This window comes from Amia ocellicauda, chromosome 16 (assembly GCF_036373705.1).
Source record: "Amia ocellicauda isolate fAmiCal2 chromosome 16, fAmiCal2.hap1, whole genome shotgun sequence".
Classification (NCBI taxonomy): Eukaryota; Metazoa; Chordata; class Actinopteri; order Amiiformes; family Amiidae; genus Amia; species Amia ocellicauda.
Window position 1 is genome coordinate 18,580,235 of NC_089865.1, and position 25,158 is coordinate 18,605,392.

The following is a 25,158-nucleotide window of genomic DNA, read 5'->3' on the forward strand; positions in this document are numbered from 1 at the left end:
ACGTGCGGGTGGAATCGATCGCAACGGGTCAGATTACCTCATGTCTCATTCACAGGTTAGACATTACAAAAATAACGAACGTAAACATCTTCTTTTCGGTTATTATGTTTTTAAAAATAGTAGCTGCGGCTCGCCTTCAATTCTCGCTCGCTCTGCACGGCGTCAAGGTTCCCGCGCTGATGACGTGTGATTGTCTGCGTGAACAAGTTGCGCAGCGGTATGCAAATATAGATTGACAGACAGGAAGGACATCATATCATTACATTCGGACCGAATGCAATGATTGGTCGATCCTTTTAAGTCCTGTCCCTTCCACAGAAGATTATATATAAATGTCTAAATGAGTGTGTGTATATATATATATATTTAGACCACTTAAATTATTGATTTCTATCAGGATGTGAAGAGACTTTCAAACTGTATAACAAAAAATGTTTCTGGAAAAGATTGCATACCCTACCTTTAATGTGAACTGTGAACACTGCTGTTTGAGAGAAGCCTTTTTCCCCAGTGTCTTAAAACTCCCAGAATGCATTGTTTTATGCAACCGTTTTAACTGTCTATCTTTACTATGACTTATACTAGCCAGTCTATGCCGGGGTCACACTACACGATTTCTACAATCCGACCCGATTTTGTGAACAGTGGGCAGCTCACACTACAAGACTATTTTGCACCCAATTTGTGTCTTTTGCGTGGTGAAGCAGCGCATACTACACGATCGCTTAAGTACAGGGGACACACTACACGACTGAAGTGACATCCTTGTCTTGGCGATCTGCGTCACAGCCTCCAAATCTCGCAGAAACACGCGTGATCCACACAGAGAAAAGGTCAACAAACACGGACGTGGACATGCACAGGTCACGTTTGTGTATCGCAGATCTGCGCTGCTCCACCAATGGGATCAGTGGATTTCTGCAGATCTGCGCAAAACTGCTGTGCAGACAAACACAAAAAGCGTATATTTTAAAATACCGTGCCCCCGAAACAACCATTGGTATTTGAAGTATTTTAATAAACACGTATGACAATCTTATTCACCTGTCATGTTTATTCTTCCTGTTTCTTCTCTTCTTCAGTCAGCTCGGCTCTCATTGGCTGCTGATCACGTCACTCTCCACGATCGGCGCCGATCGAGTCGTAAATATTTAACATGTTTAATAAAATCGTAGCGGCTCCAACCAGCTTACGATCAAATCGGACGGCAAGCGATCTCATCGCAGCCCGTCTCTCACTTCACGACCATCGGCAGCGGGGATTTAAGTCCGATTTGCGACACCCGACCAGCTGCCTGTCGTGACGATCAGTGCCGATCAGTCGTGAGGGCCAAATCGGACTTAAATCGTGTAGTGTGACTCCGGCATTAGTGTGTCGCTGCTCACCAATACATGAGCAACTATGTGACAGAAGATGCCAACCGATGTGCAGAGCCTACTGAGATTTATTCAAGCACACATTAGAGGGTCTCTCTCATTCTGGACATGACCAGATAGTACTGCGCTTTATTGGCTCATTTCACACTGGTGGCTTTCCAGCAGAAGACCCTGGTACTGGGGTGTAGCAGTACCTTGGTGAGAGAGGCCATGGCCAGCAGGGAGTACTGGGCGATGGGGTGGTCCCGGCTCCACGCAGCACACCTCCCCCTTCGAGCCACACGTCCTCATCCCAATGACCCTCCCGAGGTGCGTGCACACTGCCCGCTCGCCGGGGGCGGGTCTTATTTTTAAACTAGCCAGTAGAAAAGAGAAGACACTTCAATATGCAGAGCACATCTGCCTCCCATTGGTTGTCGCCGAACTCCGTCACTGCGCGCTCGCTGCTAATTAGCATAAAGTTGAACTTTGCTCAACTCTGCATTCCCCTCAGGATGGAAATAGGAGGCGGCAAAGAGCTGCACTAAATGAAATGTCTTTAAAAAGCATTACTGCAGCAAATAAGAAGCTCATCTAAACAAACTGCCAGACTACTCTTTTTTAATGGAACGACACCAAGTCAGACGATGCTTCTTGCTCGCTGCGACATACCAGCGGACATTTTGTCAGGGTCGGCATCGCAAAAAGCGAGTCCATTCTCCTCCATTTGCATTGTATTTTCTTGAGCGATTCGCTGATTGTGCGAGGTATTAGCATACGTTTTCCCGACCAAAAACAAGCATCTTAAATGCGTATACAACCCACCTACATGCAATGGGCGCCATTTTCGTGTCCGAATGCTGCAGGTGAAGGCAAGTTATGGGCTCAAATCAGCGCCATAAGCAACGAATTCAAAATATAGTTGAGAAAAAATTGATGTTGAGATTAAAAATAAAACAATCGAAAGCAAGAGGCAAAGAGCGCACATGGGGAAGACAGGGCGCACACAGAATAGACGCGATACAGCAAGAAAACCAAATACAGCGTAGAAAAATGAAAGCAGACAAAAATAAAACACTTAACCCTTCAGAAACTGCACAGATGCAGAGTGTGTTTACAGCACAATGAAAGCCACGGACAGTGAGCTCTGTGCAAGAATAACACGCCGTGGCAGCGAGATGAGTCACTGCATCACCATAGACAGGAGCTCTTGTAAAGAATAGCCTGTGTCTATGAAAGGCCTAAAGTGACAATATCCAAAAGCCAGATGTTTGTTATTCTTCTTTACTTGTATATAGTTATTCCGGAGAGGAGAGTAGTGGGCCTTCTCCACTGCCCCGAGTGGGCAGCCTGGTAGATGAGAGGCCCCCTAGAAATAACATTCCTCCTGCCCCACAACTGAGACTCTCCCAGGGGAGGGGTCAGGTATGCCCTCCAGGCAGTAGTGGGAGAGCCGCAGGTCCTCAGGAGATGAGAGTCGGCGCCAGTGGCCTTTCCCAGAAAGACATCAGGGAGGTGATGGTAAGGTCACTGGCGCTGGGGGAGGAGGCCTGCGGCGGCAGACAGCCGGGAAGGGAGAGACCACCCCCTCCCCCACCATTAGTTAAAAGAACAACTAGCGGGGTCTACACAGTTTTCTCCCCAGTTGTACATAAAGCCTCTGCCCTGCCATCTGTTCGTCGGGCCTCGGCCTCAAAGGAACCAGAGAGAACCTCCAGCACCACGGGCCCTGAGCCCAGTGGAGTTTTGCCAGCCTTACCGGGTGGCGGGAGCCGAGCCCCCCCCATAGTCTTCCTAGAGGATCAAGCGGTGAGGCAAATGATTGAAATGATGGGTGCTAGCGCTAAGCTAGGTGAGGGAGAAGAGAGGAGTGGGGAAGAGAAAGGTTTCTTTACATGATTGTTACGGAGCGGGTAATTGCCCTCACAGCCATTATGGCATTAACCATTATTTCAATTAATGTGAGGAGCATTGCTGAGGTGAAAAAGAGGACCGATGTTTTAAACTCACTGGCTGGAATGAAGGCGGATATTATCTGTTTGCAGGAGTGCGGCATCCCGTTCCAAAAAGAATACAAAGATCTCCGGGACACTTGGACCCTAGGAGAATCCTTCTGGTCGGGGTCCAATGTGTCCCGAGCGGACGGGATTGCCGTACTCCTGAAAAAACCCTTCTTAACATTTAAAACATTTAAGGTTATAGAGGCGGGCAGACTGGCCAGCCTCGATTTTAAATACAAGGGGGCTGTATTGAGGCTGGTCAATGTCTATGCCCCCACCAGCCAGAGAGAGAGAGTCCTCTTTCTCCCTCAGCTACGCCCGCTCCTGATCGGCACCTTGCCAGTTATCATTTCAGGTGATTTCAACTGTGCTCTGAGGGATGTAGACCGGAGTAAGCCCCGCAACGATAGATCCAGCAGGGACCTCGCTGCGTTCGTGGAGGACTTTGAACTCAGCGACGCAGGTCGGGACCTGGTCCCCTTGTTCACCTGGGTGAGTTCTTCTGGCTCCTCCTTCTCCAGGATAGATCTCGTCCTCCTCAGCAAGCCACTGGAGAGGACCGCCATGTCTTCGGAGGCGGTCTTCTTTTCAGACCACAGGGTCCTGACGACAGAGGTGCTCATTCCGAGCACACGGGAGTCGGGGCCTGGGGTCTGGATGCTCAACACCTCTCTGCTCGATGACCCTCGTGTGATTAAGACCTTTAGCAGACGCCTCAAGGAGTGGAGGACCCTGAAGGACCTTTTTGATTCTCCCATAGAGTGGTGGGAGATGATGAAGAAAAGAACCAAGGGCTACTTCATTCAGCTGGGGAAACGGAAAGCTCGCGAGAGGCGGGCGAGATATTCCCATCTAAACGCCCGCCTCCAGCGCCTGAGTCTTTTACAGCTCAGAGGCTTCGACCTAGCTGAGGAGGTGGCCCGGGTCAAACTGAGTCTCTCCGCCCTCTATCGGGAGGAGCAAGAAAAGATCAAGGTCCTTTCCAGGGTCCGCATCATGGAGGACGATGAGAAATGCAGCCGCTTCTTCTTCAAGAAAACGAAGGAGAGGCGGCCTGCAATGTCCTCCATGATCGACTCCTCGGGGCAAGAGGTGGAGGGCAGAGAGGCTGTTGAGACAGTGGTGCGGGATTTCTACAGGGAGTTGTACGACCAGAAGGTGGTGGATCAAAATCTGATCCATCACTTTCTGTCCCTGTTGGAGTCCCGCAATGAGGGGGACGAGGAGGAGGAGGAGGATCCAGAGATCACCACCACTGAACTCTCCCAGGTGATAAAGAGTCTTAACTCTGGAAGGACACCGGGTCCCGACGGGATCCCTGCTGAGTTCTATAAGATCTTTTGGGAGGTGCTTAAGGAAGATCTGGGCCAGGTCCTGGGGTCGATGTACAGAGAGGGCAGATTGGCCCCTTCGATGAAGAAGAGTATCCTCTCCCTTCTTCACAAGAAGGGAGACCCGAAAGATCTGAGGAACTGGCGGCCAGTCAGCCTCCTGTGCACCGACTACAAGATACTGGCCAAAGCACTGACGCTCCGGCTGCAGCGGCCACTCCCTCAAGTCGTGGGTCCCGACCAGGTCTGTGGTGCCCGGGGGAGATCGGCGGCCGACAACGCCATGCTGCTCAGGGATGTCGTGGCCTACTCGAACGAGAGAGGGCTTCCCCTGGTCCTAATCAGCTTGGACCAGGAGAAAGCCTTCGACAGAGTGGGCCACGAATACCTGCAGCTTGTTATGGAGAGGATGGGTCTCGCTCTTGGCCTCAGGAAGTGGGTCAAGATCATCTACAGCGGCCTAAGCAGCAGGGTCCTTGTGAACCGCCACCTGACCGAACCATTTCCGGTCAGGTCGGGGGTCCGGCAGGGTTGTCCCCTGTCGGCCCTGCTGTACGTCCTCTGCTTGGAGCCGTTCATGCAGGCGATCCGCCGGGACGTCCGGGTGACAGGTTTCCATCTCCCGGGTTCCGGCGGAGAGCAACTGAAGGCCCTGGCCTATATGGACGACGTGGCCGTGGTCTGCACGGACGCTCCGTCCGTGCCCAGGGTCGAGGAACTGCTGGACGGCTTCTGCAGGGCGACGGGGGCCGCTGTGAACAAGGCCAAGAGCGAGGTCTACCTCTCCAGGGCATGGCCTGTCGGCCGGGGCCCGCCGACCGTGTTCCCTGTGAAGCCGTCTATCAAGGTTCTGGGGATCACGATCGACGGGACCAACACGGGCACCCGGAGCTGGGAGGAGGCCATAGCAAAGGTCCAAAGGAAGATCCACGGCTGGAGCACAAGGACCTTGACGATGGCTGGTAAGGTGCTGGTCGTAAAGGCCATCCTCTTCCCGATACTCCTCTACGTAGGAATGATCTTCCCCCCAGACAAGGTTATCGCAAAACTAGTGACCCGAATTATATTTCGGTTTGTCTGGGGGAGCAAAATGGAGAGGCTGAAAAGAGTGCAGATGGTGAAGGGTACCCTGGATGGAGGTAGGGGGGTCCCGGACGTTGTGCGGCTGATAAAGGCGCAGGGGCTGGCCTATGTGGTCAAGAACATCCAGGCTGCTGGCAAGAAAGTGAGTTTCATGAACCGCTTTTATTTTGCCAGCAGCCTGAGACCATTCGGCCTCTGCACCATGGATAACACCAGGCCGCACTCGTGGGATCCCCCGCCGTTCTACAGGGCGCTCCGAGCCTTTGCGCTCGAAGTAGGCCTCCATAAAGTCGTGCTGGCCTCCTGGGATTACAAGACCATCTGTAGTCAGATGAGATCTGCCCAGGAGACCAGCCGGATAGAAGATTTCCCTCCCGAAACCTGCCGGTTTATCTGGGCTAACGCTACGCACGTTTGCCTCACGAACACGCAGAAAGATGTCTCCTGGATGGCTGTGAGTCGGTGTCTCCCCACCCGAGTGTTCATGCACAGAAGGGGCATAGCTCCTTATGACACCTGCCCCTATAAGGGTTGCCTGGGGAAGGAGACGGAGGCTCACATCTTTAGTGAGTGCCCCTCCGCCCACAGGGTCTGGCTCCTGTTTTCTCCGTTCCTCCACAGGTTCGCCGTTCCTGCGCGGGCGACCGCCCAGCAGATCCTATACGGTCCGGCCAGGGGAATTTCAACATCTACCCTGAGGTGCTGGTGGCGTGTCGTCTGCGCAGTGAAGCAGGCACTGTGGGAGGGACGGAACATCTGTTTGTTCAATAAGCAGGAGCTGGACCCGATCGTCATCGCGCGGAGGGGCATGGTGTTTGTAAAAGACTACGTCAATCTGGAGGTCCATCAGAGGGGCAAGGAGGAAGCCTATAAGAACTGGCGCATACAAGATCTGGGGGAGCTTAGGATCCCATGATGGGACCCACCTCCGGGGACGGTTAGTTCCCCCTGCTGGAGCCCGAGTCCAAGATCTTTTAAAGATTTTACGGATGACTGTTTTAAAAAGATTTAAAAAAACGAATCTTAATTGTTTTTAAAGATTTAGTTGTTTTTAAATCACATTGTTTAGGGCTTTTTTGGTATAGTTTTGTTATATTTTGTTGTCAAATACATTGACCGTTTTGGGTTTAATTTAAAATGCATTAGACTTTTTTTGTTTGTTTTTTATTTTTTCCTTTTTAATTGTTTCTTTATTTTGTTTAATGCATTTTCAGTTATTTTCAATGTATTTGACTCTTTTGTTGGTGTGCAGTTTTTGCTTTTATCACGTTTTGTTTATTTGATTTGAGCACGTTTATTTTAAAGTTAATTGTTTTAGTTTTGTTAAAAATCACAAAGATTTTAAAATTTTTTAAGTGATTTTAAGAATTGATATTTTAAATGATTTTAATCATAAGTATTAAATATTGAATTGTTTTTATTTACGAAATGTAAAATACTTCAACCAAATAAACAGTATATAGTTATTCCGGTTGTTGTAATTTCTGTTCTGGAGGTCAGATTTGAGTTTTTTCTTTTTAACACAAGTTAATAAGACGTTGAAGTTTCACTGTTTAGTGTCAAAAGTCTGCCTGGAGCACTAAAAAAGTGTTATATTGACCATAAATTCATTTTTTTTAAATAAGTTTTAGTTTTTCTTCACTTTTGATTTCTGTGTTAACTTGGGTGGGGCAAGCAATTATTTATGTTATTTTCTGAATCTCCAGTTTGTGCTGAGTGTTTCCATATTAGATACTTGCCTTTAGCCTTGTAGTTACATAGTTATAAGTACAAATATGACAACAGTAAAATCTGGAGAAAATGGGAGGGGCCTCAGAGGGTTAAAATAAAGAAGTTGTATTGAAAGTCACTTCAAGTGCATAACTGTATTAGTCAAGACAGATATCATAATCTGCATTGACTCTGATGCTGAATTTTATGCATGTATGGAGTTTAAAACTTGTATTAGCACACCAGTTCCTCTCCTATGCAATGATGAATGCAAGCATTACTTAATAAATAGACAATGCAGTCAGGGTCTGTGAGCAGAGATGAATAGTACTGTGCAAGATTCTGGAAAGGCTTGACTACACTAGTACTACAGGAGAAGCATGGAAGACTTAGTGGTATAACAGAGAGGAGCATAGGGCAGGCTACTGTCTACAGTCACACACCTGTAACATGCAGGCATTAACTAACAATTAATGCAAATATCTGTAAAATATATTTCACAATCTAAAATGCATGCAAAGTAATGTAGATAAGAATGCACATATCATATGTCATGAGAACAAAACAAAAGAAAAACACTTTTGATCAGTGGTAGACCAGTTTAAATTGCTAAACAAGCAACTTGTGTGCTAAGAAAAATTGTATTTGATTAACATAAACTGCTATGCAAATTTGAGACAACAAAATGTACGTTGCATACATGAAAAATATGCATTATACTAATATATACATGGAAAAAGTAGGCACGGAAGAGTAAACCGAAAAAGTATTTGCCCCCTCCTGATTTCCTCAATTTTTGCATTTGTCATACTGAATGGTTTCAGATCTCCATACAAAATGTAATACAAGACGAAGAGAACCCAAGTAAACACAAAATTAAGTTTTTAAATCATAATTGTATGTATTTAAGGAAAAAATGTTATCCAACACCAACTGGCCCTGTGTGAAAAAATAATTGCCCCCTTGAACTGAATTTTGGCCTAGTCTTTGCAGAATTGCTGTAATTCAGTGACATTGGAGGGTTTTCGAGCATGAGCTGCTCGTTTAAGGTCCTGCCACAGCATCTCGATGGGGTACAAGTCAGGACTTTGACTAGGCCACTACAAAACCCTAATTTTGATTCTTTTGAGACATTCTTAGGTGGACTTTCTCCTGTGTTTTGGATCATTGTCCTGCTGCATAATCCAATTACGCTTCAGCTTCATAGCACAGACTGATGACTGGACGTTCTCTTGCAGAATTTTCTGGTAGAGAGCAGAATTCATGGCATCAAAGCATCCCCACACCATCACACTACCACCACCATGTTTGACTCTTGGTATGATGTTCTTATTGTGAAATACTGTGTGTTTTACGCCAGACATAATGGGACCCTTGTCTTCCAAAAAGATTCACTTTTGACTCGTCTGTCCCCAGAACATTATCCCTAAAGGCTTGGGGGTCATCAATGTGCTGATTTGCAAATGTGAAACAAGCACTAATGTTTCTCTCAGTCAGCAGTGGTTTGCTTCTTGCAATTCTTCCATTAATTCCATTTTTGCCCAGTCTCTCTCTTATTGTCAAATCATGAACGCTGACCTTAGCTGAGGCTAGAGAGTCCTGCAGTTCCTTAGATGTTGTCCTGGGTGTTTTTGCGACTTCCTGGATGAGTCATCGTTGCACCCTTGGAGGAATTTTGGTAGGCCGGCCACTCGTGGGAAGATTCAACACTGTTCCAAGTTTTCACCATTTGGAGATAATGGCCCTCACTGTTGTTCACTGGAGTCCCATAGCCTTGGAAATGGCTTTGTAACCCTTTCCACACTGATATATCTCAACAACTTTGTTTCTCATCTATTCCTGAATTTCTGTTATTCGTGGCATAGTGTGCTGCTGGTTGAGACCTTGTAGTCTACTTTACGTTGATGGTAAGGTTCTATATAAGTAATGTTTAGATTCACCAGGGCTGGCAGTAATCAAGCCTGGGTGTGTCTGCTCTAATTGAATCCAGTGATCATTTAAATTTGGTTAATGGGTTGATTGGGGGCAATTACTTTTTCACACAGAGACAGTTGGCGTTGGATAACACTTTTCTTAAATAAATAAAATTATCATTTAAAAATAGAGGGTGACACAGTGGTATGGTGGTTAGTGCTGCTGTCTCATAGTGCCAGGGTACTGAGTTTGAGCCCTGGCTTGGGGGGGGCCTGTCTATGTAGAGTTTGCATGTTCTCTCTGTGTCTGTGTGGGTTTTTTCTGGGCACTCCAGTTTCCTTTTACCATCCAAAGACATGCAAGTTAGGTTGATTGGTCTCTCTCTATTGCTGTGTGTTTTGCCCAGCAATGGACAGGCATCCTGTCCTGGGTGTATGCCTGCTGGGATAAGCAGTTTTGAAAATGGATGGATCATTTAAAAACTGAATTTTGTGTTTACTTGGGTTCTCTTAATTTTATATTACATTTTGTATGGAGATCTGAAACAGTTCAGTTTGATAAATATGCAAAAGTGTAGAAAATTTGGAAGGGGGCAAATACTTTTTCACGGCACTACATAAGAAAACATTGTTTTTGTATTTTAGAAAGTAAAATTGTATTACAATCACATTTCTGTCAGACAGTCTTTCATTACAGTTAAACATAATTAAATCAAAGACCAAGCTACCAATAGACTTTCACTCATTAGTAAAAATTAGAACCAATACAGGGAAGAGTGGTTGACAGTAATTTCATCTTGCTTTGCTTGAACAGATCCATGTAATGAGAAATTCAGTTATCATTATACTATCAAGATCAATTAATTTCAGAACAATGTGATTCAACGTTTAATTCATGTGTTTATCTAAAGAACAGAGGGAGAAGGAAATTGTTCTGGTCCAAATTCAGATGGACATTCAAGTCTCCAGTCAGTTTTTTAAGGTCATTTGGCTTGGGTAGTATCAGTCATGCATCTGCTCAGACAGGGGTAGCTGTTTTGACTCTAATTGGAGTCACAGAAACACCAGACAGTGAGTGAAATAACATATTATAATAACATACGCAGTCACAGCTGTTCATCACAGAGCCAGGCCCATTAGTCTCAGAGAGGATTTCACATCTGGGAGTTATTTTTATTGATACACAATCGCAATGCATCCCTGCCCCCTGCTGCTCATAATGTAGACTACAAGCATCAAAACTAGGAGCCTCATTAACAGAAAGGGCTGTAATTCTTTATTCCTTTTCCTGCTTTAATGAAAAATGAGAAACGTGACATTGTTTGCCACTTGTTCGATATGTTCCAGTCAGATTGTGTTTTATGACTGATAATGGGAAGCTGTCAGACCAGCCGTTTTCCTTCTTTTAAAGAAGTTTAGTTTCCATCGTTGTTTTATAGCAGCACCAGACTGGATTCCAAGCTGACAAGTGTGAGCTCTGTTACAGATCTGTATCAATGATCAGCAAGATCTGTGTTTAAAAAAACTCAATACACTTAAAATAGATTTGTCTTGAAACATTCATATATTTAAGATAATATTCCTGAGTGTGCACTGGAAATTCTGTTATTTTGTAGACAGATTTTTGTGCCACTGATTTTCAATGTGTTTCATTCTAATTTCATTCATTTATGTCAAACATCCAGACTTAGTTCTTCCATAATGTTGAACTACGTGCCTAGTGAGAGCACCAAATGAAGGTAAGCAAATTCAGGTATTGCAACCAGGATCCAAGAATAATGTAATAGGGCTAGTATTCAAACCATTAGACATATATATATATATATATATATATATATATATATATATATATATATATATATATATATACAGCTGCAGTACATCATCTTATTTTAATCAGCTATAGAAGAGGTCCTACTTGAAGGCCAGCTGAAACATGTATCCTCTGCTGTTGTTGCACACAGGAAGTGTTGGGTCATCTGTGAAAAGATGTGCTTTAAGTGTAGACTTTTATTTTTAATTTGAGGGTAGTGACATCCAAACAGGGTGAATGGTGTAGGAATTACACATTTTAGGGGATCAAAAATATTTGGACAATCTAACATAATCATGAATTAAATTGTGAGCTTCAATACTTGGTTGCAAATCCTTTGCAGTCAATGGCTGCCTGAAGTCTGGAACCCATAGACATCACCAGATTCTGGGTTTCTTCCCTGGTGATGCTCTGCCAGGCCTGTACTGCAGCTGTCTTTAGTTCCTGCTTGTTCTTGGGGTGTTTTGCCTTCAGTTTTGCCTTCAGCAAGTGAATTGCATGCTCAGTTGGATTCAGGTCTGGTGACTGACTTGGCCATTGCAGAACATTCCACTTCTTCACCTTAAAAAAGTCTTGGTTGCTTTCGCAGTATGCTTCGGGTTATTGTCCATCTGCACTGTGAAGCGCCATCCAACGAGTTTTGAAGCATTTGACTGAATCTGAGCAGATAATATAGCCCTAAACACTTCAGAATTCATCCTGCTGCTTTTGTGAGCAGTCACATCATCAATAAATACAAGGGAACCAGTTCCCTTGGCAGCCATACATGCCCATGCCATAACATGCTTCACAGATGAGGTGGTATGCTTCGGATCATGAGCAGTTCTTTCCCTTCTCCATACTCTTCTCTTCACATCATTCTGGTACAAGTTGATCTTTGTCTCATCTGTCCATAGGACTTTGTTCCAAAACTGTACAGGGTTCTTTAGATGTTTTTGGCAAACTAATCTGCTCTTCCTGTTTCCTTTTTACATCTTGTGGTAAACCCTCTGTATTTACTCTGGTGAAGTCTTCTCTTGATTGTTGACTTTGACACAGATATGCCTACCTCCTGGAGGGTGTCCTTGATCTGGCCAACTGTTGTGAAGGGTTTTTTCTTCACCAGGGAGGGAATTATTCTGTGATCTACTCACTAGTGTGTTCTTTCTTTTAAAAAATGTACCAAATAGTTCATTTGGCCACGCCTAATGTTATTGCTCTCTCTCTGATTGGTTTGTTTTGATTTCTCAGCCGAATGATGGCTTGCTTCACTCGCAATGGCAGCTCTTTGGACTTCATATAGAGGGTTAAAAGCAACAGATTCCAAATGCAAATGCCACACTTGAAATCAAATATAGACCTTTCATCTGCTTACCTGTAATTGAACTAAGGAGGGAATAACACACACCTGGCCATGGAACTCAGCTGTTCCATGGCCAGGTGTGTGTTATTCCCTCCTTAGTTCAATTACAGCTGAGCAGCCAAGGCAAAACTGAAGGCAAAACACCCCAAGAACAAGCAGGAACTAAAGACAGCTGCAGGACAGGCCTGGCAGAGCATCACCAGGGAAGAAACCCAGCATCTGGTGATGTCTATGGGTTCCAGACTCTTCATTGATTGCAAAGGATTTGCAAGCCAGTATTGAAACTCATAATTTAATTCATGATTATGTTAGATTGTCCAAATACATTTAAGCGCCTAAAATTGGTGTAATTCCTACATCGTTAACCCAATTTGGATGTAACTACCCTCAAATTAAAGATGAAAGTCTACACTTAAAGCACATCTTGTTTCCTTTTAAATCCATTGTGGTGGCGTACAGAGCCAAAATTATGACAATTGTGTCACTGTCCAAATATTTATGAACCTAACTGTAACTATAGCTCACTTTCCATTTTTAAATCTTGAAAACAGGATTAGGTTTTGTTTGCTAGCTTACAATTGTAGCAGTCTTTCAAGTTTGAGTAAGATCTCATGTAAATCACATTTCTTAATTTAATACAGCAATGAATTCCTGGAAGCATAGTTCCAATTCTCTGGCCTCTCGTTATGTGCTGAAGTAAACAAATGATGAAACAGAGACATAAGTGATGATACAAACTGATACAAACCAGCACAAGAGAAAACAAATACATTGTTTCTCATCTTCACTGATTTCTCAAACTGTTGAATCTCTCACAGGACATTAATTCATATTAGCTTGATATAATACTGCAAATTTTTACTAATGTAACTAATAAAAGGCTGTATTAACGATTAATGTTTCTGTCCCAGGAAATGTAACAGTAACAGGCTGCTGACCAGGTTTATTTAATAGTCTTTTTATGTCATCTTGGGAAGGTGTGCATTTAAGTACGAATTTAAAATGATATTCAGTATGAAAGGTTGTTCAGTCATGATACTTAAAGCTAAAGGTGGATTGCACATATACTGTATTTTAAAGTGTGAGCATTTATCCTGTTTTAATTTTATTTTGAAAGTATAAGATTAATTCAACAGGTGTTTTATTTATTTATTTATTTATTTATTTATTTATTTATTTTAATGCAGCCAGTTTAAACCAGTACAATGTATGAAGAAAAACAAACCTTGATTATAGTAAGTTCACTTGTTTAAACATTTGAAAAACTATAGTGCGGGGGGAAGAAAACACAAAAATCCATCAGCTCTCATATTTAATTCCCACATATACACTGATTAGTCATAACATTATGACCACTGACAGGTGAAGTGAATAACACTGATAATCTCGTTATCCACCGGTCAGTGGGTGGGATATATTATTCAGCAAGTGCACATTTTGTCCTCAAAGTTGATGTGTTAGAAGCAGGAAAATTGGGCAAGCATAAGGATCTGAGCGACTTTGACAAGGGCCAAATTGTGATGGCTAGACGACTGGGTCAGAGCATCTCCAAAACTGCAGCTCTTGTGGGGTGTTCCCGGTCTGCAGTGGTCAGTACCTATCAAAAGTGATCCAAGGAAGGAAAAGCAGTGAACCGGCGACAGGGTCATGGGCGGCAAAGGCTCATTGATGCATGTGGGCAGCGAAGGCTGGCCCATGTGGTCCGTTCCAACAGACGAGCTACTGTAGCTCAAATTGCTGAAAAAGTTAATGCTGGTTCTGATAGAAAGGTGTCAGAACACACAGTGCATCACAGTTTGTTGCGTATGGGGCTGCTTAGCCGCAGACCAGTCAGGGTGCCCATGCTGACCCCTGTCCACTGCCGAAAGCGCCTACAATGGGCACGTGAGCATCAGAACTGGACCACGCAGCAATGGAAGAAGGTGGCCTGGTCTGATGAATCACGAGTTCAAGGGGTTGACTTGGCCTCCAAATTCCCCAGATCTCAATCCAACCGAGCATCTGTGGGATGTGCTGGACAAACAAGTCCGATCCATGGAGGCCCCACCTCTCAACTTACAGGACTTAAAGGATCTGTTGCTAATATCTTGGTGCCCGATACCGCAGCACACCTTCAGAGGTCTAATGGAGTCCATGCCTCGACTGGTCAGGGCTGTTTTGGCTGCAAAAGGGGGACCTACACAATATTAGGCAGGTGGTCATAATGTTATAGCTGATCGGTGTATATTGTGGATTGATAGGAAGGATGCTATGGATCAAAATAATAGTGAAATAGTGATTATTATTTGGGTGAGTTTTAACTGAACAGAAGAATTCCACCTTGCAGACTGATATTGTGATAAGCATCATGATAAGCATCATGATCCATGTAAGCCTATACACTCCTTTGCCAGTAGAGTGAATACAAACATTGTTTTTAGTAATTGCTGTTTTATTAATTAAATGTCTATTCGCCCTATAAATGTATATTTTTTAATTTATGGTGATTACTATTAAATATACATACAGTGGCAGAATTATTTGGTGAATCAAGAGACACATTCTGCAAATAGCACTGTACAGTGAGGGAAAAAAGTATTTGATCCCCTGCTGATTTTGTATGTTTGCCCACTGACAAAGAAATGATCAGTCTATAATTTTAATGGTAGGTGTATTTTAACAGTGAGAGACAGAATAACAACAAAAAAATCCAGAAAAACGCATTTCAAAAAAGTTATAAATTGATTTGCATGTTAATGAGGGAAATAAGTATTTGATCCCCTATCAATCAGCAAGATTTCTGGCTCCCAGGTGTCTTTTATACAGGTAACGAGCTGAGATTAGGAGCACTCTCTTAAAGGGAGTGCTCCTAATCTCAGCTCATAACCTGTATAAAAGACACGTGTCCACAGAAGTAATCAATCAATCAGATTTCAAACTCTCCACCATGGCCATGACCAAAGAGCTGTCCAAGGATGTCAGGGACAAGATTGTAGACCTACACAAGGCTGGAATGGGCTACAAGACCATCGCCAAGCAGTTTGGTGAGAAGATGACAACAGTTGATGCGATTATTCGCAAATGGAAGAAACACAAAATAACTGTCAGTCTCCCTCGGTCTGGGGCTCCATGCAAGATCTCACCTCGTGGAGTTTCAATGATCATGAGAACGGTGAGGAATCAGCCCAGAACTACACGGGAGGATCTTGTTAACGATCTCAAGGCAGCTGGGACCATAGTCACCAAGAAAACAATTGGTAACACACTACGCCGTGAAGGACTGAAATCCTGCAGCGCCCGCAAGGTCCCCCTGCTCAAGAAAGCACATGTACAGGCCCATCTGAAGTTTGCCAACATCTGAATGATTCAGAGGAGAACTGGGTGTAAGTGTTGTGGTCAGATGAGACCAAAATTGAGCTCTTTGGCATCAACTCAACTCGCCGTGTTTGGAGGAGGAGGAATGACCCCAAGAACACCATCCCCACCATCAAACATGGAGGTGGAAACATTATGCTTTGGGGGTGTTTTTCTGCTAAGGGGACAGGACAACTGCACCGCATCAAAGGGACGATGGACGGGGCCACGTACCGTCAAATCTTGGGTGAGAACCTCCTTCCCTCAGCCAGGGCATTGAAAATGGGTCGTGGATGGGTATTCCAGCATGACAATGACCCAAAACACACAGCCAAGGCAACAAAGGAGTGGCTCAAGAAGCAGCACATTAAGGTCCTGGAGTGGCCTAGCCAGTCTCCAGACCTTAATCCCATAGAAAATCTGTGGAGGGAGCTGAAGGTTCGAGTTGCCAAACGTCAGCCTTGAAACCATAATGACTTGGAGAGGATCTGCAAAGAGGAGTGGGACAAAATCCCTCCTGAGATGTGTGCAAACCTGGTGGCCAACTACAAGAAATGTCTGACCTCTGTGATTGCCAACAAGGGTTTTGCCACCAAGTACTAAGTCGAAGGGGTCAAATACTAATTTCCCTCATTAACATGCAAATCAATTGATAACTTTTTTGAAATGCTTTTTTCTGGATTTTTTTGTTGTTATTCTGTCTCTCACTGCTAAAATACACCTACCATTAAAATTATAGACTGATCATTTCTTTGTCAGTGGGCAAACATACAAAATTAGCAGGGGATCAAATACTTTTTTCCCCCACTGTATGTGATATAGTAAAGTTGTGTTTATTTGTGGATGTTGGCAAATACTATTTGTTATTGTTAAATGACTGACTTGTATAGTGTTTTATAATGCACTATATAACTCGGGAATTGTTGTGTTGTGCTGTTTAGTGTATACTACAACAAAGCGTAACTGTCAAAATACATAGATTCATTGCCTAGCAACTTGCACAACACACAACTGAAGAGAGCACAGCCGGGAGGCGCTGAACCGCAGAACCAACATTATTGTTGAGTGGGGCAGTTCATCATTTCTTGAGCAGGGGGACCTTGCGGGGGCGTTGCAGGATTTCAGTCCTTCACGGCATAGTGTGTTACCAATTGTTTTCTTGGGACTATGGTCCCAGCTGCCTTGAGATCATTAACAAGATCCTCCCGTGTAGTTCTGGGCTGATTCCTCACCATTCTCATGATCATTGAAACTCCATGAGGTGAGATCTTGCATGGAGCCCCAGACCGAGGGAGACTGACAGTTATTTTGTGTTTCTTCCATTTGAGAATTATCGCACCAACTGTTGTCACCTTCTCACCAAGCTGCTTGGCGATGGTCTTGTAGCCCATTCCACCCTTGTGTAGGTCTACAATCTTGTCCCTGACATCCTTGGACAGCTCTTTGGTCTTGGCCATGGTGGAGAGTTTGGAATCTGATTGATTGATTGCTTCTGTGGACAGGTGTCTTTTATACAGGTAACGAGCTGAGATTAGGAGCACTCCCTTTAAGAGAGTGCTCCTAATCTCAGCTCGTTACCTGTATAAAAGACACCTGGGAGCCAGAAATCTTGCTGATTGATAGGGGATCAAATACTTATTTCCCTCAATAACATGCAAATCAATTTTTTTTGAAATGCGTTTTTCTGGATTTTTTTGTTGTTATTCTGTCTCTCACTGTTAAAATACACCTACCATTAAAATTATAGACTGATCATTTCTTTGTCAGTGGGCAAACGTACAAAATCAGCAGGGGATCAAATACTTTTTCCCCTCACTATATATATATATATATTCGTCTGTTTGTGACGTCATCACGTGCCGTTGCCAAGGAGAAAGGTAACTAACCAGGCTGTCTTCGATCAGACGCATCCAGCCAGAAAGTTTTAAGGTACGGCAACGCGACCATTGTTTTACCCACCTTTCTGACTCATTTTTATTGTACTAGTCTATTATACTTACAAGTTAGGGCTTAAACAAAATGAGGTTACATATGTACTTTCTTATATATATATATATACAATTGGAAGTGCTTAAGACATTCCATTGTTTTAGTTTTATTTGATGGCAGGGTGAAGTTTTAAGTATCATTCTGCTAATTGTAGGCTGCAAACAGGAAGATATTGTAGGACAGCACACATATTTCTATATGCATTTGTACGGCAACCGCATAATTGATCATAAAGGCACTTTTGAGAGGAGTTATCGATCACATGGTCCAAAATGCTTAGCAATGAGAAACGCTCAAATTGTTTCCAACAGAAACAACTTGTTACTCTGCTCCAACCCATTTGTGGTAGTAAAAGTGATATTTTATTTCTCAAGGGGGGATCCGATCATCGTTAAGGTCAAGTCATTTTTAAAATATGAGTTTTGCATTGCGTATTATCAGTAACATCCTATCGTAATTGTGCACAACCTAATAAATTCATTCCCTGACAAATGATATGCTATAATTACTCAGCATTGCAGTTACAGGTACCGGCTCGATGTTATTTTGCTGGATATTAGACAGAATGCCTGTAATATACATTTCATCAATTGATGCACCAAAGTTTCAGATGCTTAACAGATTGAAATTTCAATTGAATCTTTTAAACAGGATATATTTCGATGGCTGGCAAAAAGAAACAGATTATCTTTCAGGTATGTAATGAGCATGAAGTAGCAGCTTTTATATTAACTCTGTAGTACCTGTTTAATATTATTCTTGTTGTTAACAGGACTAAATATAATATGTAATTTACCTTGAGAATTAGGCAACTTATAATGTAGGTCCTTTTTGTTTGATTAATAATGTTATTAATAAAGATACATTGTTTCATGCCTGAACTGAATATATTATTTACACACTGTTTTCTTATGTGTTAATTAATTATTACTGAAGAGGTGTATTGCCAGGAGAGGAGATGTGTACTTTCTACTGTACTCTGTTACTATTTTCAATATTCTAAGTTATTTGAACATTTTCTTGTAGACGGCCATTACCAACCAGGAAGAATGGGATGAGATGCTGGCCATGAAAGGGTTAAATGGTAAAAACTGTTCTTCCTATATAAACCAATGACTGAGTGACAGAAATACAGTGAAACTGAGTGCTAATGTGCTGGAAGGGGCCAGGTTGGTTGACACTGTTCTCAGGTTCAATGTCATGATTTTACTCTTGCATTTTTTTTATTGCAGTATGCTTTGTTATGCCATGGAATCTCAAGCATGCAATCCTTAAAAGCATTTGTTCCAGTGGAAGACTAAAAAAAGCATTGCTAAAGTTAATGTTCTGGAATTGGTGGAATTGCATGTAAGCAGAACAAATTCATTAAATAGTTTTTAAACAGACTATGTGTTAAAATATGTAGGCTAACTAATGATACTGTATTTCATCTGTTGAAAGCATTATATTATAGCAGGGTAAAATGTTTGCTTTTAAAATCAGTTCATATCTGTACTGAAAATGAAGTTATTACGATCTAAAATGCAGCTGTCTGCTAAGAAATAAATAATATAGTCAGAGCCAAAGAAATGGTGGGGGGGCATTGAATAGTAGAGGTAAATTGAAATACGCATTTTGTCTACCATAAGTGTTCATTTAGAAACAATTATTGTATTTGACAAGTGAAAATGTGCACTGTGAAGCATCGGTACTGGCTATATTAGTGTGTATGCCTAAAGCTACCAGGTTGAAGTCTGAGCCCCTCATTTCTGTCCCTGCAGTTGTAGACGTCTATCAGCAGTGGTGTGGGCCCTGCCAAACCATCACCACCATCTTCCGCAAAATCAAGAACGAACTGGAAGACGACCGCTTACATTACGCCACGGTAACCTCTTGAAAGCAGCAAAGTGAAGTGCTTAAAAAGCAAATAGTCACACTGAAGTCTGGGTTTGCTTGTGTGATGTTTTTTTGTGTGTGTTTGTTTTTCTTTTTGTTTTCTCCGGGAAGAGGCCCTAGACATTGCTTGTTGAAAATTGCTATGAATCACATAGCTTTCATGTTAGTAAGGACAGCATGAATACTATGTAAATACACTCTGTGACCTGTGCATGACCTACAGTGAAATGGCATTACAGTATTTGTAGCAGTTGCACCAACGTCAAGTTTGTTTTGTTCGTTTCTAGCCCCTAGAGTAAGCCTGTCATGTCAATGTTGTGCTTTTTAATGTTTTTACTCATTCGTACAAATGAACGTATCTTGAAAATGTGAAATCACCTTCTCTAGTCGTGGTTCACAACCCTGATGGAGGATCTCTGTGTCTCCTGGCTTTCATTCCACAATCGCTCGTCAACTACTTTCCTGAAAGATAAGACATGTTCAACAGCTAAAAACAACTTTGCTTAGCTGCATTTCTTTTTCCACAGGCAGAGGCAGATGGCATTGTTGCCCTGAAGCAATACTGTGGAAAGTGTCAGCCTGTCTTTCTGTTTTATGCAGTAAGTGCACTGTGATGGGGGTACAATTCACTTCTGTCCTATCTGTGAATATGAAAGTTTTTGGTGTTTCTTCACCGTTACAATTTTAGATTCTTCCTCCCCTGCTGATATGTGACCCAGAACACTTCAAATCAAGGGGAACGATGTAGATGTTGATGAAGAAAGTTTAAGAGTAAAAAGACAACTGGAAAATGATATTGTACACATGTATTTAAACACCACCATCCCTTGCATTGCACTCTGACAATGTCCTTCAGTGTCACACCCCAGGCTCCCATCCTGTATAGGCACAACAGTTTATTGATGGTTTGTGTGTTTGTGGTTTCAGGGAGGTCAGCTGGTAGCTGTCGTGAGGGGGGTCAATTCTCCTCTTCTTCAGAGGACGATTGTGGAGCAGCTTGCTTAATAAATTAGGTATTATGCAAGTATATTCTTATATCATACTGTGGATTCAGGATTTTCTTCTGAACAGAGCCCAGCAGTCCGAGATGGGGTTCTCAAGGCTTTGTTCTGTCACCATTAATATTAATAACCAGTGCTCTGTCATCAAGTATGTGGATGATACCCTGGTGTCAGGACACATGAGGGGGGGCGACTAGAACCACTGGACTGTTCACTTAAGTGGTGTTAGGACCATTCTCTCTCATTGAATGTCAGTAAGACCAAAGAAATTGGTGTTTGAGTTCCAGAAACAGAAATAGGGGCTTGTATTTGAAAATGGGGTGGGGTATCAGCCCCCAAAAAAGACCTGTAAGAGTGTACAGTTTGTCTTAAAGGAGGCCAGGCAGAGCAGAGCATACATCTATGTGATGTTTTCTGATTAAATAAATCTGGCTAGATTAGGAGATCAATGCCCATATATAGGCTATCAAAAGGGGTGTTCTACTTCTGGATAAATATGATGTAACAGAAATTCTAAAGATGGAACAACTCAGTATTTAAGCCAATGGACAAAATGTCATTATCTACCTCTTGCTAATCTACTGATAGTATTATAAAGGCCCTACAATTATAATAGTCTTTACAAGGAAGAAACAGGGATGATTATGGATCATTTTAAACCCTGTCTCCTGACACTGAGTGAGGCCGAAGCACGAGATTTCTACCAGTACCGGGCTCCAGAGGTAACCAGCAAAGCCCCTCCCCTTACAATAAACAATGAGCAAAGGTCCCAAGTAGGATCTGACAATAGGTTTAATTAAGCCTGAAAATATGAAGCAGTTCTTAAATACAGAAATTAATTTATTGAAATAGGTTCCCACAGTACCTGCTGTAGCAGTAGGGAATGGAAATGCAGATACAAATGGCGTCGCTGAATAGTGAGAAAGTCAGTCAGTAGCTCTGCAGCCCTTTTTCTAACCCAATAGAAATCCTCCAACTACACGTGCAATGGCAACTTCACACGATAAGACCTGGCTGCACACTGTGAGTTGCTGTGATTTTCATTTCATGTTTACCCACTGTACAGGCTCATAAAAGTCTTATTAATGTACCAACACAAAGACTTTATGCTTCAATTAAGTAAGAAAGTGTGCTTTTTGACAGTGGTTTAAAATGTCAGCAAAAACTCTGACTTTCTGTGTGTTCCATGGTATTGCCCTAAGGTACAACACAACTTACAGTAATGCACTTAAAATATCCCGCTGTATGAGCCTTAAAATAGCAGTGCTGACTTAATGTATATTTTCGGGCTGTTTTTTGTGTAGTATGAGAGCCTGTAAGACATGAAAATACTAGTTAACTGCTTCAGCACTGCACTCCATTCAGGTTAGACACTGAACTCTGTGCTACACTGAATCGTGAACCACAATTTCCCTCTGTTTGACAGCCCGACTCCGAAGAGGCCCACTGTGTTAGATCACTATGAAGAGCATGTGCAACATTGATTTACTGCCCTGTGTTATTGTCAAACATTAAGCTCTGAAATTACTTTTTAAGAAGCAATGTTCTTTTCTCCAGCAGTTTTCATTAGCATGGCAAATTAAATTACTGCTTCTGCATGAACAATGAATGGGAAGACAATGGCGTGCATATCACAGGAAATGCAACAAGGAAGGAGTCAAATGGGAATGCACGGCAAATGATTTAAACTAATTCTTCCATGGGCCAAGTTAGGCACAGATTGTACCTGGACTGCTGTGCTGAAAAGCAAACTGGGATTCCATATTTCTGCATTTTAAGGGAGGAAAATTGCCTAGGTTCAATAAAAATGTCATACTGAGCAGGCATATAGTTTAGCAGAAGAACTCTGTGGGTCTGAGGTCAGTTTATCCACAGACACTCTGTAGGTCATCATCATAGAGGGTGAGGCTTTGTAGTATACAGCCCTGGTCCCAGAAACCAGAGTCTCCAACTGTCATTTTTATACCTGTTTGTTGCTGTTACCTGCCTGTAAAAACTACAGGATTGTGGCTGCCCAGGATCAGGGTTACAAAACTTGGGACTAGGAAATAATACAGGAGGCTTCTGTGTTAGAGTTGCAGTGGGGTCTGGACATACCAAATTGAAATCAGAAAACAAGAGACACATATCAAGGGTTTGGGGGAATTGATGTTGGAGCTGTGCTCATATGTTACTATACTACACACACAACAGCTTGACAAAGGGGAAATAATCCTCTGCTAGTTGATGTTCCCATCGGTATTCTTGTTACAGGAGAAGAAGACGCGTCTTGACCTGAAGGATGCGCACAGGGCAACAACGCTGAGATAATGCAGCCTCTCTCAGACACCACCTCAGGAGGCATAAGAAGAACAGGGGACACCTTTTCAAAAGGCAGGGCTGCAGGGGATTTTGAGTTGAACGTGAGAGGGCCCCTTTCTAATGGGTGTGTTCTGGGGCACTATATTCCGAGACCCCCTATATGCCGAGATGCACTACATGCCGAGACGCCCCTATATGCCGAGATGCACTATATTCCGAGATGCACTATATTCTGAGATGCCCTGTATGCCGAGACGCCCTATATTCCGAGACGCACAATATGCCGAGACACCCTGTACACCGAGCCGCCCTATATTCCGAGACGCACTATATGCCGAGACACCCTGGATGCCGAGACGCACTATATACCGAGACACATACAGTGAGATTACGGTAAATTACATATTTTTAAAATATATATATATCAGAAAGAGCATGTGCACATCAGGAGTCGAAGCCCTGACGCCAGACTCGCAGGCTCCACAGTAACCGTCCAGCTGCCTGGGCCTTCAGGGTCTGCTACTCACAAAACTACCTGGGGTAGTCAAAGAATCTATCCAATCAAATTGCAAGGAAGAGTCCGCTTTCAACCAATCATGCTTTACAGCCTCCGAGGACCCGCCTCCAACAGCCTTCAGGTGTGAAAGAGCAAAAGAGGGAGAAGGAAAGCCTAGAGCTCGTATAACACCATTATACTGCACTTAATACAATTAAAACAATAACACTGTATGCATGTACGGATATATTTAATTTGGCTGGCTGATATACACTCACCTAAAGGATTATTAGGAACACCTGTTCAGTTTCTCATTAATGCAATTATCTAACCAACCAATCACATGGCAGTTGCTTCAATGCATTTAGCGGTGTGGTCCTGGTCAAGACAATCTCCTGAACTCCAAACTGAATGTCTGAATGGGAAAGAAAGGTGATTTAAGCAATTTTGAGCGTGGCATGGTTGTTGGTGCCAGACGGGCCGGTCTGAGTATTTCACAATCTGCTCAGTTACTGGGATTTTCACGCACAACCATTTCTAGGGTTTACAAAGAATGGTGTGAAAAGGGAAAAACATCCAGTATGCGGCAGTCCTGTGGGCGAAAATGCCTTGTTGATGCTAGAGGTCAGAGGAGAATGGGCCGACTGATTCAAGCTGATAGAAGAGCAACTTTGACTGAAATAACCACTCGTTACAACCGAGGTATGCAGCAAAGCATTTGTGAAGCCACAACACGTACAACCTTGAGGCGGATGGGCTACAACAGCAGAAGACCCCACCGGGTACCACTCATCTCCACTACAAATAGGAAAAAGAGGCTACAATTTGCACAAGCTCACCAAAATTGGACAGTTGAAGACTGGAAAAATGTTGCCTGGTCTGATGAGTCTCGATTTCTGTTGAGACATTCAGATGGTAGAGTCAGAATTTGGCGTAAACAGAATGAGAACATGGATCCATCATGCCTTGTTACCACTGTGCAGGCTGGTGGTGGTGGTGTAATGGTGTGGGGGATGTTTTCTTGGCACACTTTAGGCCCCTTAGTGCCAATTGGGCATCGTTTAAATGCCACGGCCTACCTGAGCATTGTTTCTGACCATGTCCATCCCTTTATGACCACCATGTACCCATCCTCTGATAGCTACTTCCAGCAGGATAATGCACCATGTCACAAAGGTCGAATCATTTCAAATTGGTTTCTTGAACATGACAATGAGTTCACTGTACTAAATTGGCCCCCACAGTCACCAGATCTCAACCCAATAGAGCATCTTTGGGATGTGGTGGAACGGGAGCTTCGTGCCCTGGATGTGCATCCCACAAATCTCCATCAACTGCAAGATGCTATCCTATCAATATGGGCCAACATTTCTAAAGAATGCTTTCAGCACCTTGTTGAATCAATGCCACGTAGAATTAAGGCAGTTCTGAATGCGAAAGGGGGTCAAACACAGTATTAGTATGGTGTTCCTAATAATCCTTTAGGTGAGTGTATTCAACATTAATCATACAATTTTGTAAAAAAAAAAAAGGTGTCCATACACCACAGTACCCCAGACACTAACTGTTTACGAGCATCCCAAGTCTCTCAAAAAAAGTGGTATATGTGAGACCAT

At 43.2% G+C, this 25,158-nt stretch overlaps 1 protein-coding gene across 5 annotated transcripts in view; it reads left to right on the top strand.

Annotated features, from left to right (window-relative positions):
• Positions 1 to 24,095, top strand: part of LOC136711846 (thioredoxin domain-containing protein 6) — a 29,034-nt gene extending 4,939 nt beyond the window's left edge. Inside the window, exons 1-8 of one of the 5 annotated variants that reach the window (XR_010804781.1) lie at positions 17,775 to 17,809; positions 18,521 to 18,564; positions 18,896 to 18,953; positions 19,102 to 19,216; positions 19,630 to 19,733; positions 20,272 to 20,343; positions 20,672 to 20,757; positions 22,999 to 24,095. Coding sequence is in view for 3 of the 5 variants with exons in the window: in XM_066688396.1 (XP_066544493.1) it covers positions 18,521 to 18,564; positions 18,896 to 18,953; positions 19,630 to 19,733; positions 20,272 to 20,343; positions 20,672 to 20,749 (356 nt within the window). In the remaining 2 variants the exon portion in view is untranslated. Of the gene's footprint in view, positions 1 to 17,774; positions 17,810 to 17,873; positions 18,266 to 18,520; positions 18,565 to 18,895; positions 18,954 to 19,101; positions 19,217 to 19,629; positions 19,734 to 20,271; positions 20,344 to 20,671; positions 20,758 to 22,968 lie in introns of those variants that run through there. The other 4 variants (XR_010804782.1, XM_066688396.1, XM_066688397.1 and 1 more) reach the window with 4 other exon arrangements.
• Positions 24,096 to 25,158: the final 1,063 nt, after the last annotated feature.